The sequence below is a fragment of the Sander lucioperca genome, chromosome 10 (assembly GCF_008315115.2).
Source record: "Sander lucioperca isolate FBNREF2018 chromosome 10, SLUC_FBN_1.2, whole genome shotgun sequence".
Lineage (NCBI taxonomy): Eukaryota > Metazoa > Chordata > Actinopteri > Perciformes > Percidae > Sander > Sander lucioperca.
Window position 1 is genome coordinate 16000951 of NC_050182.1, and position 15900 is coordinate 16016850.

General features: G+C 39.3%; 1 protein-coding gene across 2 annotated transcripts in view; it reads left to right on the forward strand.

Annotated features, from left to right (window-relative positions):
- LOC116060777 (mannosyl-oligosaccharide 1,2-alpha-mannosidase IA) overlaps positions 1 to 15900 on the forward strand; it is a 221559-nt gene that overhangs the window by 86597 nt on the left and 119062 nt on the right. For both annotated transcript variants that reach the window (XM_031314519.2, XM_031314529.2), the window contains exon 2: positions 11820 to 11916. In XM_031314519.2, coding sequence (XP_031170379.1) covers positions 11820 to 11916 — 97 coding nt within the window. The remainder of the gene's footprint in view (positions 1 to 11819; positions 11917 to 15900) is intronic.

Below are 15900 nucleotides of genomic sequence, written 5' to 3' on the forward strand. Positions count from 1 at the left end.
TTTCCGTGGGCTCGAGATGGGATGGGGGCGACAATTGATTCCCGTGTCACCCTCTACTGCAGGGCCAGGGATTGAACAACCAACCTTCCGATTGGTAGGCGACCGCTCTTCCCACCTGAGCCACAGCCTGCAGTTTTATATGCAGAAAGGCGATAAAAACGTGTTGTGTGCAACGTTAACGATTATTAAAAACAGTGTCTGCCCATCTTAAGACAAAGCCATAAAATGTTTTATATTATTCTGATACTACTTCCTTTTAGAGCAGTTTTAAAGTCAAACTTAGGTCTATTCACAACTCTATTGTCATGTCCCTCTTTCTCTTCATTACTTATCATCAGCTGGCTCTACTGGGGCCATTTAGGCACATTAATACTCCAGGTCTACCTCCTCAACAATTGAAGACCCGAGTCCAGACATTTTAATAGGCTCCTTGTGGCGACTCTGTCTCTTGGCATGAATCTTTCATGCGCTTTGGAACTCTCAACCCACCAGTGGGAGAAGCTCAGGAGACGACTTGGCACCGCCACATATCTCTCCTAATGATCTGTTTTGGAGTGAGCGGCAAGGACACCTGCCAGAGGGAAAGAGAGGGACACAGGCAAATACGTACATATGTGCTCATATTGTACCACCAGGTACAGCACCAGTGTGAATTTACATTGTGAAGACTTAACATTGATTTAAATTGCGTTTGTTGAAATGCTCTAAAAAATGTTATTTCAAAAGTTGGATACCGACAGTTGGCTTGACAATAATGCAGCAGAAAATCACATCGGATGAACATCATGAAAGCTAATTCTCTGGGTATGATCTGCAAAAAAACAGCGTACAGCTCGAATCCAGGTGTTCGCATCAGTTGTAACAGTGATTCAGTGAACACTGATTTTGCTCAAATTATTTCTTGCAGCTGGGTATACGCATTTTATGAGTGTACCAAGGCTTGCTGACTCAATTATTGTTAATTACAAGGACTATGCAGGCATATTCTAATCAGAAGTCTGTTGGGATATTTGGTGTATAGTTACTTTGCACATTTTACATTACACACACACTCCTGAAACAATCCTATATCCTTGTATTAAATGTATATGGTCATCTGATTTTGTGATTGACTCCAGACATTCATTAATTCCATGCATGAATGATCTGCAGCTCAGCGTTGTCTGGTTGTCCAACTTTGGCTCTTGTTTTGGGACTTGCTTGTAATTGACCACAGTGTTGTGCTGACTCAGGATGAGACCTCACTGACCTTCAGAGACCTGCAAGGCTCCGTCACCGCTCGCCATAAATGGGGTTTTAATAGGAAGGAAATGGCTGAGCTCCAGAGCAGGTCTGACACTGGAAGCTGGTCGAAGTGTGTCGGGAGGGGAACGTGCGAGTTAAGGTGGGGAGTTCAGGGGTAAACGGTGGGGGAAAGCTGATTCTGTATATTCTCTGCCAAAGGTTCCTCTGGTTTCAGGTGATGACACAGCACCTCGTTAACGCCGCAGTGTCTCGGGGCTGCCATGCCAGGGTGCTGGGATGATTTATTATCCATGATCCACCCAAAGCCTCCTCAGATTAAAGGGAAGCTTCGCTCGTGGAACCAAACATAACAACTGCATTACACTTGCAGGCTGGGAAAGTGTCAAGTGTGCTTTGAGGCATGCTTTATGTTTATTTATAAGACTCTTGTTCATGTGGTATGAAATGATCCATGTTGTCTTAGCTAAGAAGGAGGTGTGTGGTCAGCATGGCTTACACAGAGTTTTGTCAGTGTTTTGAGAAAAGAGACTGCATTCTGTGAATCCAGTAGCAAAATTGATGAAGAATGGACTCTCCATAAGCTTTCTTTTACTGAGCGGTTGAAGCTGTGGCTCATTAATAATCAAACGTTACTTTCCTTGCATGCTTTTTTCTTTTCCATTTGTTCTTACTGAGCTAACTGCTATGTGTTATTCTGAATCTATAAATTTGTACTGTTACTGATCCTTTAATTCAATCATGACATCGGATGTGGTGTGACTTCTGTCAGTTTTGGACTATAGTATGATTATGAAAGTTGTCGTACTTGTAGCTGAGTTTGTTCAGAAAATAATAAACCTCAACACCCCCTTTTGTGAGGGGATTCCACTCTTGTTATTTTGTTCCTCCAAATGTGTACTAGTAAGACACTGCCTGCTGTAGGACCAATTTCGGAGACTTGGAAACGTGCGAACAGAGGGTTGTTTCTGGTCGCATACTGCATGCTGCTTGTAGGATGCTCTTATCCAAAGTGCCAGATGGCACCACAAGTGTGTACATTTTCAACATGGACGGTCCCAGTGGGAATCAGGCTCCTGAAACTGAATCCTAGCAGTACTTTTTTAAAGCTGTAGCACACCACAAGGAGTCTGAAATATTTTTCTCTGAATTATTTTTTTAAATCTTAAGCTACCATGTCTTAAGCTATCTGCAAGAGAGACTCTGGGTATACTGTATGCATATTCCCATTTTGCTTGGTTTTGCTGTTCTCCACAACTTTCTCATAAACATGTAAGAGTGTAGAGCGTGCTATAATGCAGGTTCATTAGCAGATGTAGTTCAGTTCTTATCTGCCGAAGCAGTAGTAATGGTGTGGTCCTGCTTTTCTGTCGTCACATACAGATTCCAACACCAACACTCCCAACTTCTTGATCTCCACAACCTCTGCTTTACTTTTCAGGTCTTAATTAGGCTTTTCTTGTATTTTATAATTTTGCATGATGTGTATGTATCACAAACATCTAATATGTATCTTTCTTGTGTAAAACATTTTCTGCTGTTTTATCAGTGTGTAGTGTGTAGTGCTGTGATTTTCCACAGCTGGGTTCTTTAAAGAAACCCACAAGTTACACAATATGGTGATATCAGGAGGGGTGAGGACTGTTTGCCTTAAGCAAAAGATCTGCTCTAATTGGTAATCCAGAATAAGATACAAATTGTTCAGCCCACCAGTTAGTCTCTGCACAGCTAACTCTCGTGGGCCACACAGGAGCCACTGAGTTTAAGCCCAGCTGTCAGTACCATGTTTTTAATGAACCAGTGTAGTGATCTTCACTGGTGGTGCAACTAGGGTTGCAAAATTCCGGGAATTTTCAAAGTTGGAAACTTTCAATGGGAGTTAACGGGAATTAATGGGAATAAACGGGAATTAATGGGAATAAACTGAATACTTTTAATATTGCTTGTTATAATATTGTTAGTCTATAACAGGGAACTTAAATGTACTTGGAAAAAAAACCATCTTGCAGCATAATCTTGGTTAAAACAACCTCAGTTGAATGTCCTCCATATATTCGTCAATGACACACAGTAATCAGCATAGGCTACTACATACTGGCCAACATTTAGTTTAAAAAATGCGTGCGTGCATTGTTATTAACCTATGTGTGTTAATTGTACAGCCCACTTGTTCTTGATAGGCTGGAAACAATAGACAACGTTGATGGTTAGCTTAGCACGCATATAACCATCAAAGGCAGCATGCTAGCTACCTTAATATGTTAAGCTAAAGCTCAATGGTTTGATCTACTACTTAGCCTACTGCAGGGCTATTGAGGCCACACCCACTAAACAGATCATTTCTAGAATCCAACATTCTACAGCAGATTGAAGCTGATTGAAGACAGCATTTGAGCCCAAGGACTACATCCCATCCAAATTCCCATAATTTCCATTAATTCCCATGAAAGTTTCCAAATTCGATTGTTTCCAAAATTCCCCAGCTAAACTTTCCATGGAAAGCAATATTCAAAATATCCAGTTTATTCCCATAAATGTCTGTTTATTCCTGTTAATTCCCATGAAAGTTTCCAAATTGGAATGTTTCCAAAACTCCCCAGCTAAACTTTACATGGAAAGTTTCTAGAAATTTACCGGAAAATTTCCGCCCCTTTGCAACTCTAGGTGCAACCCACTTTAAACTCTGTTTGCTAATTAGCGACGACCACAGTGAAATGTGAATTTCTTATTGTAAAATATATATTCTGCTTTTGTGGAATAGATAGTAACTAGGGGTGTTGAAATTAATGATGGATGGATGGATGGATGGATGGATGGATGGATGGAAATATATAATAAATTTAAGGAGGTGACGCGCTGTGATGCATCGGGATATCGAATCGTTGACAAGATAATCGGAATTGAATCGTGAGGCCAGTGAAGATTCACACCCCTACTGGTAACCCATAACCTGCACTTCTCACCAGTATCATTGAGCTGCAGCCTCAGAGAAACCATCTGTGCAGACTAGTGTTGACTTGAAAGCAAATACCATAAAGTTGTCATCCTAGGAAGCCAATCCTGACAGCCCAATGGAGGGAATACCAAGCATGTCTTCCCAGGGAATAGTGTATACAGTATGCAAGACCAAAAAGGGGTTTCAGCTGATACAGAGCATCAACTCTAAACAACAGCAAGTCATGAGAGGAAAAAACAGTTATACTCTTTAGGAATAATCCAGTGTGGAGACCCCCATGCTGATAATTTTGATCCCCATTGGTTAGATTATTAAAATATTAGCACAGCCTTAGCCTTCAGAAGACTTATCACTTCATCTAAACTCCAGATTCAGACCTCTCCCTTCGGCAACATCTCATTATACCGTCTCTTCCTCTCTAACAGTACCTTCAGTTTAGAAGTACTCGTTATCTCTCCTTTTATTTATAGCCATCTTTGCCTCAAAGAAACCTTAGTTCAGATTGTCTCTGCTGTGTGCCAGATGGTTCTTTGCATCCGCATCATCCTTTGAATTTGTTAAATATTTGACCTTGTTGGATAAGTCTCATTTTTTGCTGTGACACATGAAACGAGCTTTAAAAGCCAGTTACCGTATATCCAAATTTAATGTAGTTTGAACTCCTAAACTCCTGTACTTTTAATGTTGACACAGCAGACTATCAAGGTCATGTTTGTACGTTATTTTCTTTCTGTGATACACCTGTGCTTCTCTAGTTTTCTGTCCAGACAGACTCGGTATTGCTTTGAACGATGCAGAGAAAAACAACCTGCTGGCCGGTTCGGTGTCCATGCTGGGCCTTTTTTTTAGGAGGGCGAGGACCCACACTGAGATAATTGTACCCTCCTATGGTGTCATTTCCTCTGGGAGTGTTACAGTCTACACTAGAAACATAGGCTAGTTGATTTTCAGTATTGCAAAGCATAGCTCGTTCAGACAATTTTGAGAGTAGACGTGTTTTTTTGTATAGTTTTGGGGGATTTAAAAAGAGCAATACGTTGTTTTTTTTCTCTCTTTAAAGAGGAGAAGGAAAGGGAATATTGCTGCAGTTTCAGGATTTTCCAGGCTCTGCCTGTGTTTGTGTTGCATATAATGGAAACATTCCTCAGGGATTTTAATAAAGGCTTTTGATTTGATGCAGCGTAAATGTAATCACTTATGCAACAGCTTGTGTCACTTTTATGATCTGGCTGATGCGTGACTATCCTTGATCGCATGATCAGCAATGCATGACTTCTGGTAGAAGGCACGTTGTATCCCTGGTCAGTCCCTGGTTCATTTTAATCACTGGGTCTGTATTCAGTTATTGATCTCCTCTGCCCAACAACCAGCCAATTAGTTTAAACAAAGAATTGTCAGTGTCCTGTCAGATCATGTCTGCTTTTTGTGCCCCTCGAAATGAATCATTCATCCATTCGCTCTCTTGGAGAAGCACCGTTGGGGGCGGCATTGCTCGGCCGTGGCTGCAGGTATTGATTAGTGCTGTGTGTGTTGTGTGCTGTGATGATGGGTTGTTACATCAGCAATCCTACGGGTTTGTGATCTCGGTCCTCCCACACTTTGACCCTGTGCAGCGCACAACAGCAGGGATGTGAAAACACAATGCCAGATACCTGTTTGCCCTTACATTGGAATGACACAGCTTCAGTGTACAGCTTTCCTTGTACAGGTCTTGAAAAGTCTTAAAAATCATTACATTTAGTTTCCTAAACCTTTTGAAGGTATTTTTTTAATACTAAGGGTGTTGTCATATTAGGTATGATTGCTTAATTCCGTGCCTGAGTATGATTTCATCAATTTTAGCAAAAACTAAGTAAAGTAATCATTTTCACTTGATTAATCCATATAATTATATCCCGCTTATCCGGGTCGTGTGTGCCTTTAGTTGATTAACTATATCATTAGGAATTATTTTCATATCCTGCTGGGAAGTACTGAAAAAAAAGTGGTATAATGATACATAATTCTAGGCCTACTGATTATCCATTCATACTTTGGCCGGTATGATCATGAAACAGGTATTAAATAGCGTTCTGTGTGGTAATAAATAGGTCTTAAATTTAACTTGGTAAATCGTGGAAATCTCTTTGTCAGGATATTCTTTGTGACAAGTTATGTAGCAATCCTAAAAACATTATTTTTTTCATTACTGATTAATCAGCTGCGTATTGTTTTGATAAATCATCTATAAAACCTCATAAAAAAGTGACAAATGCCCATCATAACTTCTCAGTGCCAGCTGCATTAAATCCTTTCTTTTAGCGTTGTTTAGAGTCATGTCACCGCTGATTAATGCTGCCATTTTACATTTTCTATGCCTTCAGTCATGCAGTTTGAGCATACCATCTGCCTGTTTTCTACTTTCACCAACATTTATTTGATGATGGTCGTAAAGTCCTGCTTCCCTCACAGGTTCCATCATGCCATTTGATCATTTCTGCTAAGACCGTATGACGTACAGTCTGTAATGTCTTCCAAATAAACACAGAGGAACACAGAGTTCTAACATTTACCAAATCTCACATTTTGTGCAAAGACTTTTTTCGTTATACTTTTGTTCTTTTGCTTTTAAAGCTGCCAAATGAGCGAGACAGGATGGCAAAAACAAAAGAAGTACGTTTTAAATATAACCTAAGACATTGTTTTTTTATTCTGGATGGAAAATCAGACTGGCACTGGGTATTTTTGTTCTTCCAACACTTTCTATAGAAAATAATTACATTTTGTGGACATATTTGGTGGTATTCCCTTTAATCATATTGTGTGCTTGTTTTTTTCACATTCTGTGAGCTTGCTGCTGCATACATTTAGTATTTACAAAAGTAAATAGAAAATACACTGTTTAAAATGCTGCTTTCTCAGATTTTATGCCATACTCTAGATTTAAAAACAAACAAAAATGACCCTAATGTGTTGTTTCTTCTGTTCTGTGAATGTTTTTTTTAGTACATAGTGCTTTATGTGTTGCGGACCAAATGCCAGATCACAAAATCAAACTGGCACAAAGGCGTCAAAATAGTTTATTTTGGCATACAATGCACCTGTAATCAGATCTCCGCTCCCTGACCCTGTAGTCACTGTTTTCATACATTTCATACATTTATTTGAACATGTATTTTATGGACACTGGTTGTTTTAGTGTGAGAAATGGTTGGAGCTCTGTATTCTTTGCCGGTCTACACAAACACGCTTTTTAGGGTGAGAGGATTTTCAGCTGGAAGCCATGTCAGAGGTAATCGGATTCATGCTGTCTATTTCTCAAAGGCTTATTTGAGCCCACCTCAGGAGAGCCAGGAGTCTCATGTAGTATTGGTAATACAGATGACATTGTGTTACCTTGAAAAAAAATATATCAAATCCTCGACTATCTGTCCAGCTTTCGACAGATTGCATGGAGGGTACCCACTCTGTTTGTTTGATCGTGCTGAAGACAATTGAATTTCATTAACATGATGTTATTATTGAAAGCACCTCAGTTGAGTATACTTGCAGCTGAAATTAGTTTTCAATTTATTTCAAGGCTATACCCTGTATGCATTGTTCTTATGCACATACATGGCATCCCTTTGAAGAAACTGTTTTCTCATTTCTTTTAAAAAGAAATCCGGCTGCTTTGCTGGCAAAGTAATGATAGCAGCTGAATCATCAGGAAATATGGCTTACGTGACTACTGCTCTATTGTCATTAGAGCTGGGCGATATGGCAAAAATCAAATATCACGATATTTTTGACAAAATACTTCAGTGTCGATATTGTAGTGTTTAGTGTGACTATTGATGCTTTCACAAAATATTAACACAATGAGTTTTAATTAATAATCACCAATAATGTGGATACAATGACTAAGTGGGTAAAGGCAAATAATAGAACAGCTAGAACAGTCTAGTAAGTTCAGAAAATGACATCACTTTACTGTAATGCAGCCTCTAAAACAGTAAGACAATATCTAGTCTCATATATCTATGTCGATATAATATCGATATATTGCCCAGCCCTAATTGTCATACATCAGACATCAATGCAAACTAGAAAATATAAAGAACCAAAAAGCGTGTCTTCATCTAAGTTTATTTCCATAACAACAACGTGATGGTGCTGTGATATATAAAGACTTTAAGACATTTAAACTTAAACCTACATTATACATTAGCTAAATTTTTTATAATTCACACTAATACATCCTTTATTTTCTAGGGTGTGACAATCTCAACTAGTCCACCACTTTGGTCCAGACTGAAATATCTACTATTAAATATATTGCCAAGACATTCATGGTCCCCAGAGGGTAAGTCTTAATGCCTTTGGTGATCATGTTCCCCTCAGGATGAATTGCGATAGCTTTAGTGATCCCATGACTTTTAATCCAGCACCATCATCAGGTCAAACTCTTTATTTATCCAAAACTTTGGTTCATGAGCAAATACCTGCAAAACGAATGACATTCCCATGAGCCTTGGTTGTACTTCGTATTTAGTTCTAATTGGCAAATGATAGCATGCTATCACGCTAAACTTAAGTGGTGAACATGTTAAACATTACACCTGCGAAACAAATCTGGTTGCATTGTCATTGTCTATATGTTGCTTTTGCTTTGTGATGTCAGGATAATTATTTATCAAAGAATGGACAAAATCACTGGAGTTCTCTCAAAAGTTTGTTTTTACTTGCAAGTAGAGTCAGTTTACAGCACTCACAGCATAAACAGAAAATGACTGACGATTGTTCACAACAGTGTCTTTTTAAAGGAGTTGGGAGTCAACTTAGTTTCGGTTCATAGAAGGTTCATGCAATCGGTAGCTTTTCTTCTTATCTCTGGTCATGCCCTCCACATTATGCGCTCTCCCCTCAGGATACATCCTGTGCTCTTTGCAAGGTCACTCAGCTTCCATGATTAACACATGAAAGACAGAAATCCTAAAACAGAAATACTAAAACAGCAGTGCGGATGCAAATGGTTTAACAAAGAAACTGAAGCAAAATCATTGTAAGCATAATTTTTCTAAGAAATATCCATTTGGCTGTTGAAGATCTCTGATAGATTGAAATGCTGTTCTGTAAGATAAAATGTAATCAGCTGAGAGCTATAAGTATACAGTAGTGTGAAGATTCTTGTCTGACTTTTACTTTCAATTAGTTTTTTGATCCAGCACCTGTGTGCGCTGGCATCGTCATTGTGAGCATGCTGCTCCCTTTTATGTTTTCTTTTTTGATGTTTGTGAGTTTATTTGATAAACAAAAACCAACTCTCCCTTACAGTACATGCTTCTAAGCTAATTGTAACTATCACTGCAGGCAGAGATGCGTCACTCAACTGTGGGCTTTTCCCCTGAAATTACTTCCCTGTCTCGCTTTCTCTGTTTTGCTGCATCAAAGACAGTTTCCTTCTTCACATCACATCACATCCACTTCATTTTTATTTCAGTAGCATTTGGGGAGTAGTACTGAGCATTCAGAAATACTTTTTCCTCCAAGATGCCTTCTTAGGGGTGTGCAAACAAATCGATTCACATTCGTATTCGATTCAAGCTAAATCAATTCATAGAATTCCAAAAATCGATTCTTTTTTTTTTTTTATTTTAGTTTTTATTTTATTTTCGTTTTGTATTGGCGTGTTTACTATTGTCCTGAAATGAGTTTAGCTCGCCATTCCCATAGATGGCGCTGCGTCGAATTCACACTGACGCCTGGGCACTCTTGTTATAATCAAAAAGGACGAGTGCAGAAGTAGTTTAGTCGGCGCAAACAATGGCAAACCTCACAGAAAGAATTATTCAACCTGCTCCATCCTCATTGAAGGCGAGAGTTTGGACACATTTCGGCTTTTATAACCTCAAGGTGAAGACGGAACTTGATAGGAATCATGCTATATGCAGGCTTTACAAAGCGAAAGTTAAGTATTTTGAGAACTCACATGGTACACCATCACCCAGAGATTAACATTAAAGACGTGGACGAACAACAACCTAAAGTACCTAACATGCCAGTCAACCAGCGCACTCTCTTTCAATGCTCTAAACTCCCACCGAACTCTGAACGAAAAGCTCTTTTTATTTAACAGTTTTATTTTATACTTGAATTAAATGTATTTGAAAGTAGAGATGGCCCGATACTGTTTTTTGCTTCCCGATACCGATTCTGATACCTGAACTTGCGTATCGGTCGATACCGAGTACCCATCCAATACTAGTGTGTCATATATTTTATTATGTTTTAACAACTGTATACTACTATCCCTGTGTGGATGTGATATGATTTCTATCTTTGTTGTCGGTCTGACTCAGGTTAAAGCAGCCATATTATGCTCATTTTCAGGTTCATAATTGTATTTTAAGGTTGTACCAGAATAGGTTTACATGGTTTAATTTTCAAAAAACACCATGTTTGTGTTGTACTGCAGTGCTCTCTCTCTCACTGCTGCAGATCCTCTTTTCACCTGGTCTCTGTTTTAGCTACAGAGTGAGACCTCTTTTCTTCTTCTTCTTCTGTACTATCTTTGATTGCACTGCACATGCCCAGTAGCTCAGATGTAGATCATGTCAGCTAGCTAGCTCCATAGACAGTAAAAGAAAGGCTGTTTCTACAACTTCGGTCAGTTACAAGGCAGGATTAGCTGGGAGACTTCTAAATGAGGGCGCACATGTAAGTAGTTCTTTTGTAGATTATGGTGAACTTGTGTGTTGTAGCAGTGCTTTGCTATTGAGAACGAGGTAGCATGCTAGCGTTAGCATGCTAGCGTTAGCATGCTAGCGTTAGCATGCTAACGCTACGAGCTAATGGTTGCGGTTAGCCTGCTCGTTTCGGCTTGTGACGTCACAAGCCGTGCCGATTTTGAACAGCTCACCCAGAGACTGAAGGCAGGACACATTCAGAAACTGTATCTCACTCTAAACAGCATGGATGGATTTTTTTCAAAGTTTGTATGTGTGTGGAAGCACCAGAGACACAAAATAACACCCCAAATCCCAGAAAAAGTGATTTTTTTCATAATATGGGCACTTTAAACTCTTTGTGAAACATGAATGCCACAGAACTTTCTTTAGAACATCTCTATTTGAAAGCTGGCCAAAGCTTGGCACTTTGCAGTTTTTAGTTGCAAAAGTTTTTATTTTAGTATGAAGACATATAAAGTAATATCAAACTACATTTAATTTGTTGTGTTTCTTTTCTTTTAAATTGTGTATCTACTGCAGTCACATGGGAAAAGTAACTACATTTACATACTGTGAATCGTTCTTTTAATCGAGAATCGATTTTGAATCGAATCTTGAGCCTAAAAATCGATATCGAATCGTGACATTTTCTGAATCGTGCACCCCTATGCGTTCTTATCTATTAAACTTGCTTTTCATCTACTGACATTATTCAATCTTCAATTTAGGAGGAGAAGCTGCAGGGGAAATGTCAATCTTATTGTTGAGCGGTGCGGTTTTGTGTGTTAATTGCATGCCTGTCCTTAATCCTGTCTGATCAACAAGCTATCAATCCATTTGCCTTTGAGCTATACCAGTTTAATTACATCTGGGTCTGGAGGTGTGTTGCTTTGCTGTCAGCCCATTGACCGGTATGTCTGTTTATGTTGCAGATGATGAAGTTTGCCTGGGACAACTACAAGCGCTATGCCTGGGGCAAGAATGAGCTGCGGCCTTTGACAAGAAACGGGCATATTGGCAACATGTTTGGTGAGTGTCGGCTCAAAAGGCCAGAAAGGTCATGTAGCTGTCTTTCCCCCAAAACCTGTTGACCTTTTTTCTGGAAAGGTTTTATGCCCAAAACTGGACAAAGAAAGACTAAAACTAAACAGGGACATATTTTCATGATGTTACTTACGTGGAAGAATTAGTTGCTGAACATTTTAATTATTTCAGGTGAATGATCTCTCTCTACTATACTCTACCAGCCTTGAAAATGGAAAATGAGTAGAATTCACAGCTTTCTTCAACAAACTCTCACAAGCTCACAAATGTTCAGGGGGCTTTTTTTCCTGGACTTTCACCAACAACAAGCAAAAAGCCAAGAACTAGCAAGTTTAGAAATATTGAGACACGAGCAAAAATGTAAGCGAGGCTGCTGAAATAAAGAAACCGCTTTCCTCAAGTGGAATGGAAGCATATTGGTTTCCCTGAAACTAGGAAAAAGATGTCATTAACAAAAGAAATCACCATTTTTCTAAAGCACAAAAGTTATATTCTGCATCAAGAAACACTGGTATTATGCGAGCATAAAAGATATCATAGGGAAATTAAAAGCGTACAGTGCAGGCTGCCCTTAAAGCTGCATTTAAACCAAAACTGACAGCCAGCTCTCTTTGAAGTAAAGAAATCAGTAAAGCAATGTAATCCTTTATTTTTGATGTGTGGACTATGCTGTGGAAGATATTATTTCATAATTAGACATTTGACGTGGTTGTACATGAAGGTGATGTTTTCATCCAGAGAAGAGCAATAGGGAAACATTATGGTGGAGACTAAGGTGGTTAGCTCCATGTCGTGTCCTACCTGCAGCCATTTTATTTACATTTTCTCTAAATGATTAATTCTGTCTATGTATTCCTCTTTGTGATGTGCTTCCACTTGGAGCCTGTTTTGCCCCATTTGGCGCTGTTGGTTTACTGCATACAACAGTTTTGAATTATCATTTAAACCATTTATTGAGCATAAAGGCCAGAACATTTTTGGTTCTAGCTTTTTCTTTGGGTTTTAAGACGCTTTCATCAATCAAGACTGACAACAGTAGTTTAACTAGCAGTTTAAAGGAGGAAAAACACCAAAAGCTGAAACAAACTGAATTTTTTTTGTTCCTCTACCGGTTCACAAAACAAATCATAATATATAAAATAAATTAAAGAAGCTTCTATTTTATTTTTTATTTTTTTCCAACTCTTTTTATTTGAATTTCACAATAAATTACATACAACAGAAGCCATGGTGAACGTAGCATAGTTAAGACGTAAGTATGTTAAAGAAGCTTCTATTCTTTACCGGTTTTGAGCTATCAGTTGCAAAGGTAACAGGTCGCACCTGTTTGCGCCTCAGTGAGCTTCTGTCACCATATCTTCCTTACCTTTCACTCAGCATGGAAAGCCTCACAACCCGCCAGGGGTGTCTCGGTCTCCAACAGGCTCTAATTGGAGCCAGATCTGCAGGGGGCCTCAGGTCCTCTCAGTGGAGCATATCAGTCAGTTCACACTGCTGAGCCAGAGAGAAATCTCATAAAGAAGCCTTTAATAAAAGGCGGATCAGTTTTTAATCAGACTTGGACGGGTACGGTCTTCCATACAGGAGGTCTCTCTCCATCACATCTGTAGGGACTCTGGATTTTTAATGTGATGATGCAACCTCTCTTTGCTGCTCTCATTCCCCGGAGATGGCCAAGTTCCAAGTTAAGAGGAATGCCTTTGAAGCACTGTCCTTAAATCATGTGATAGGTGTTATATTTCAAAGCAAACAATCCAGATATATTTTCTGATGAAATCCACCAAAAAGATCATACACACCCCGATTTTGCCTGAAGTTAAGAGCAGCTTTTTTCTAAATCTGTCCAAGACACTGCTCCATTCAATGAGTAGGCTGTGTTCAGCCAGAACGCAAAGTGCATTTTTGGTGATAAAAGGATTTGTAAGTGAATCCATTTGTTCACCCATCCCTGAAAGTTAGATACATGAACAAAGAATAAGGTAATACAAATCTCAACATATGCCAGTAAAAGTGAGGTTTTGAAGTAAGCTGTTGATGAGTTAGAGTTCAAGCAATAAGAGGTGTTGATGGTGTTGAGTTCAAAGTAGCTTTGAAGCATTCAGTGCTTATGAAGCCCAGGAGTGCTCACAGAAAGAAAAAATACATGTCAAATACATTTTACCATTTCATTGGCACAAGATGATTTTGAGCCCTCACGAAATAGACCTCATAGCCTTGTTTGAGTTGTAACAATTCAGTTTATCCCTCTCACAATTTAGTCCATCTCTGTTGTCAAATACGTTTAATAAGAATCAACAGAACACCTTCATTTTTATGTAACTGCATTTATATTAACATTTTATTACCGAGTGCTTTCAATAAGAAATACGTGCCCACTGGAGCCTGCATCAGTTACCAAAAGACATAAAAAAATAACTTGTGAACAAATTGAAAAAGTGCCCAAAATACATAAAGCCAAATTCACACTCGCTGGTATTTATTAAATGGCCTTTACATATACTGTAAAATAAATAGAGATGTGTTAGTTTTCCTTCAGGTAAGTTATCAAGGCATCTTCTACTTCTGTACACCACTTGCGATGCAACGCATCATTAGGAAGGAATAACAGCCAAGGACATTGAAAACTAACTGACTGTACTGTTGTCGATACTAAAACTTGGAATGATAGAGACGCTGATAGTCTCTTTCTGTGATTTGTTTGTGTTAAAGCTGCATTGGCAATGGCTGACTGCTGGAGGGCAGAATGTAGACTCCAAACAGACTCACAGAAATGAGCCTTGATATCATCTTATTAAATTGTGATGATAAGCACATTAGCAACGATCACCATATATTACTGTGAGATCCTGTACAAACAGAGCAACGTCAGCATCACGTTGGTGCTCCTTCTCACAAGCTATCCAGCTCGTGTTTTAGCTGGTTTGGTCCACTTAAGCTTGATTTATCCAAGACGCAGGGGATCCTGCCATACTGTGTGCATCTGCTCAAGGTTTTGATTTATAGCTCGGCGTCTGATTTTTATTCATTGATATCATCACTACTACCCTAGATAGCTGTATTGTACGGGATCAAGCCGTATCACGTTTTAATTATGTTCCCCACAGCAGTGATGGAGTACTCGAGTCCTGGACTCGGACAAGTCCGACTCGAGTCTCTATTCTCTGGACTCGAGTGCGACTCGAGACTCTATTCTCTGGACTCGTGACTTGACTTGGACTTGAGGAGATATAAAATCGGACTTGAGCATTCATGAAAAAGGACTCAGACGTTGGACGAAGTTTCTGACTAAATGGGTTATAAAAATTTTATATAAGATGTTACACTTTTCCTGTTTCGGGCGCCAAGACCGGCCGGGAAGCAGCTGGGGAGACGCTCCATCTAGGGCTGATGTACTTTTGGGGGTAACACCCTTTACTTCACTGACAGTATTAACAAAAGATGAAGCCACCATGTATTGAGAAGCTTCTTGTTTATTGTTAACTGTTAAATCACTTTACGTCGTCTTTGGGATCTCTTTTTCTCTCTCGCTTTTTCCTCACAGCCACGCATACGCTTCTCAGTCTCACCGCTACCGCTCGCTCTCCTTGCTTGACAACACACTCACTGACGTCACTCACTTAACGCTGCATTCTCGCTCTTACTTTGACTACTCTCGTAACATAGGAATTGATATTGATATATGCAACTGTAGGGCATGATTCGCGGGCTCCCTACTACATGTTCACATTTGGAAAATGCAGAGAGATGAGCCCTGAATCGTGAAGTTCGCCTACACGGATTTTACATCCAATTGCTGGAAAGAGCACCGCTAAATGTTGTTTAGAAAAAAAGTCAGTAAATAAACTCCTTTTGCAATCGTGACAGTGGTGTCATTTTTGTTTAATGTAGACCCTCTTTTATTAGCATATCAGCTCTTTTAAGGTGCCAGAGTGGAGAAATGTAGGCAGTCTTGGAATTCAACACAGACTC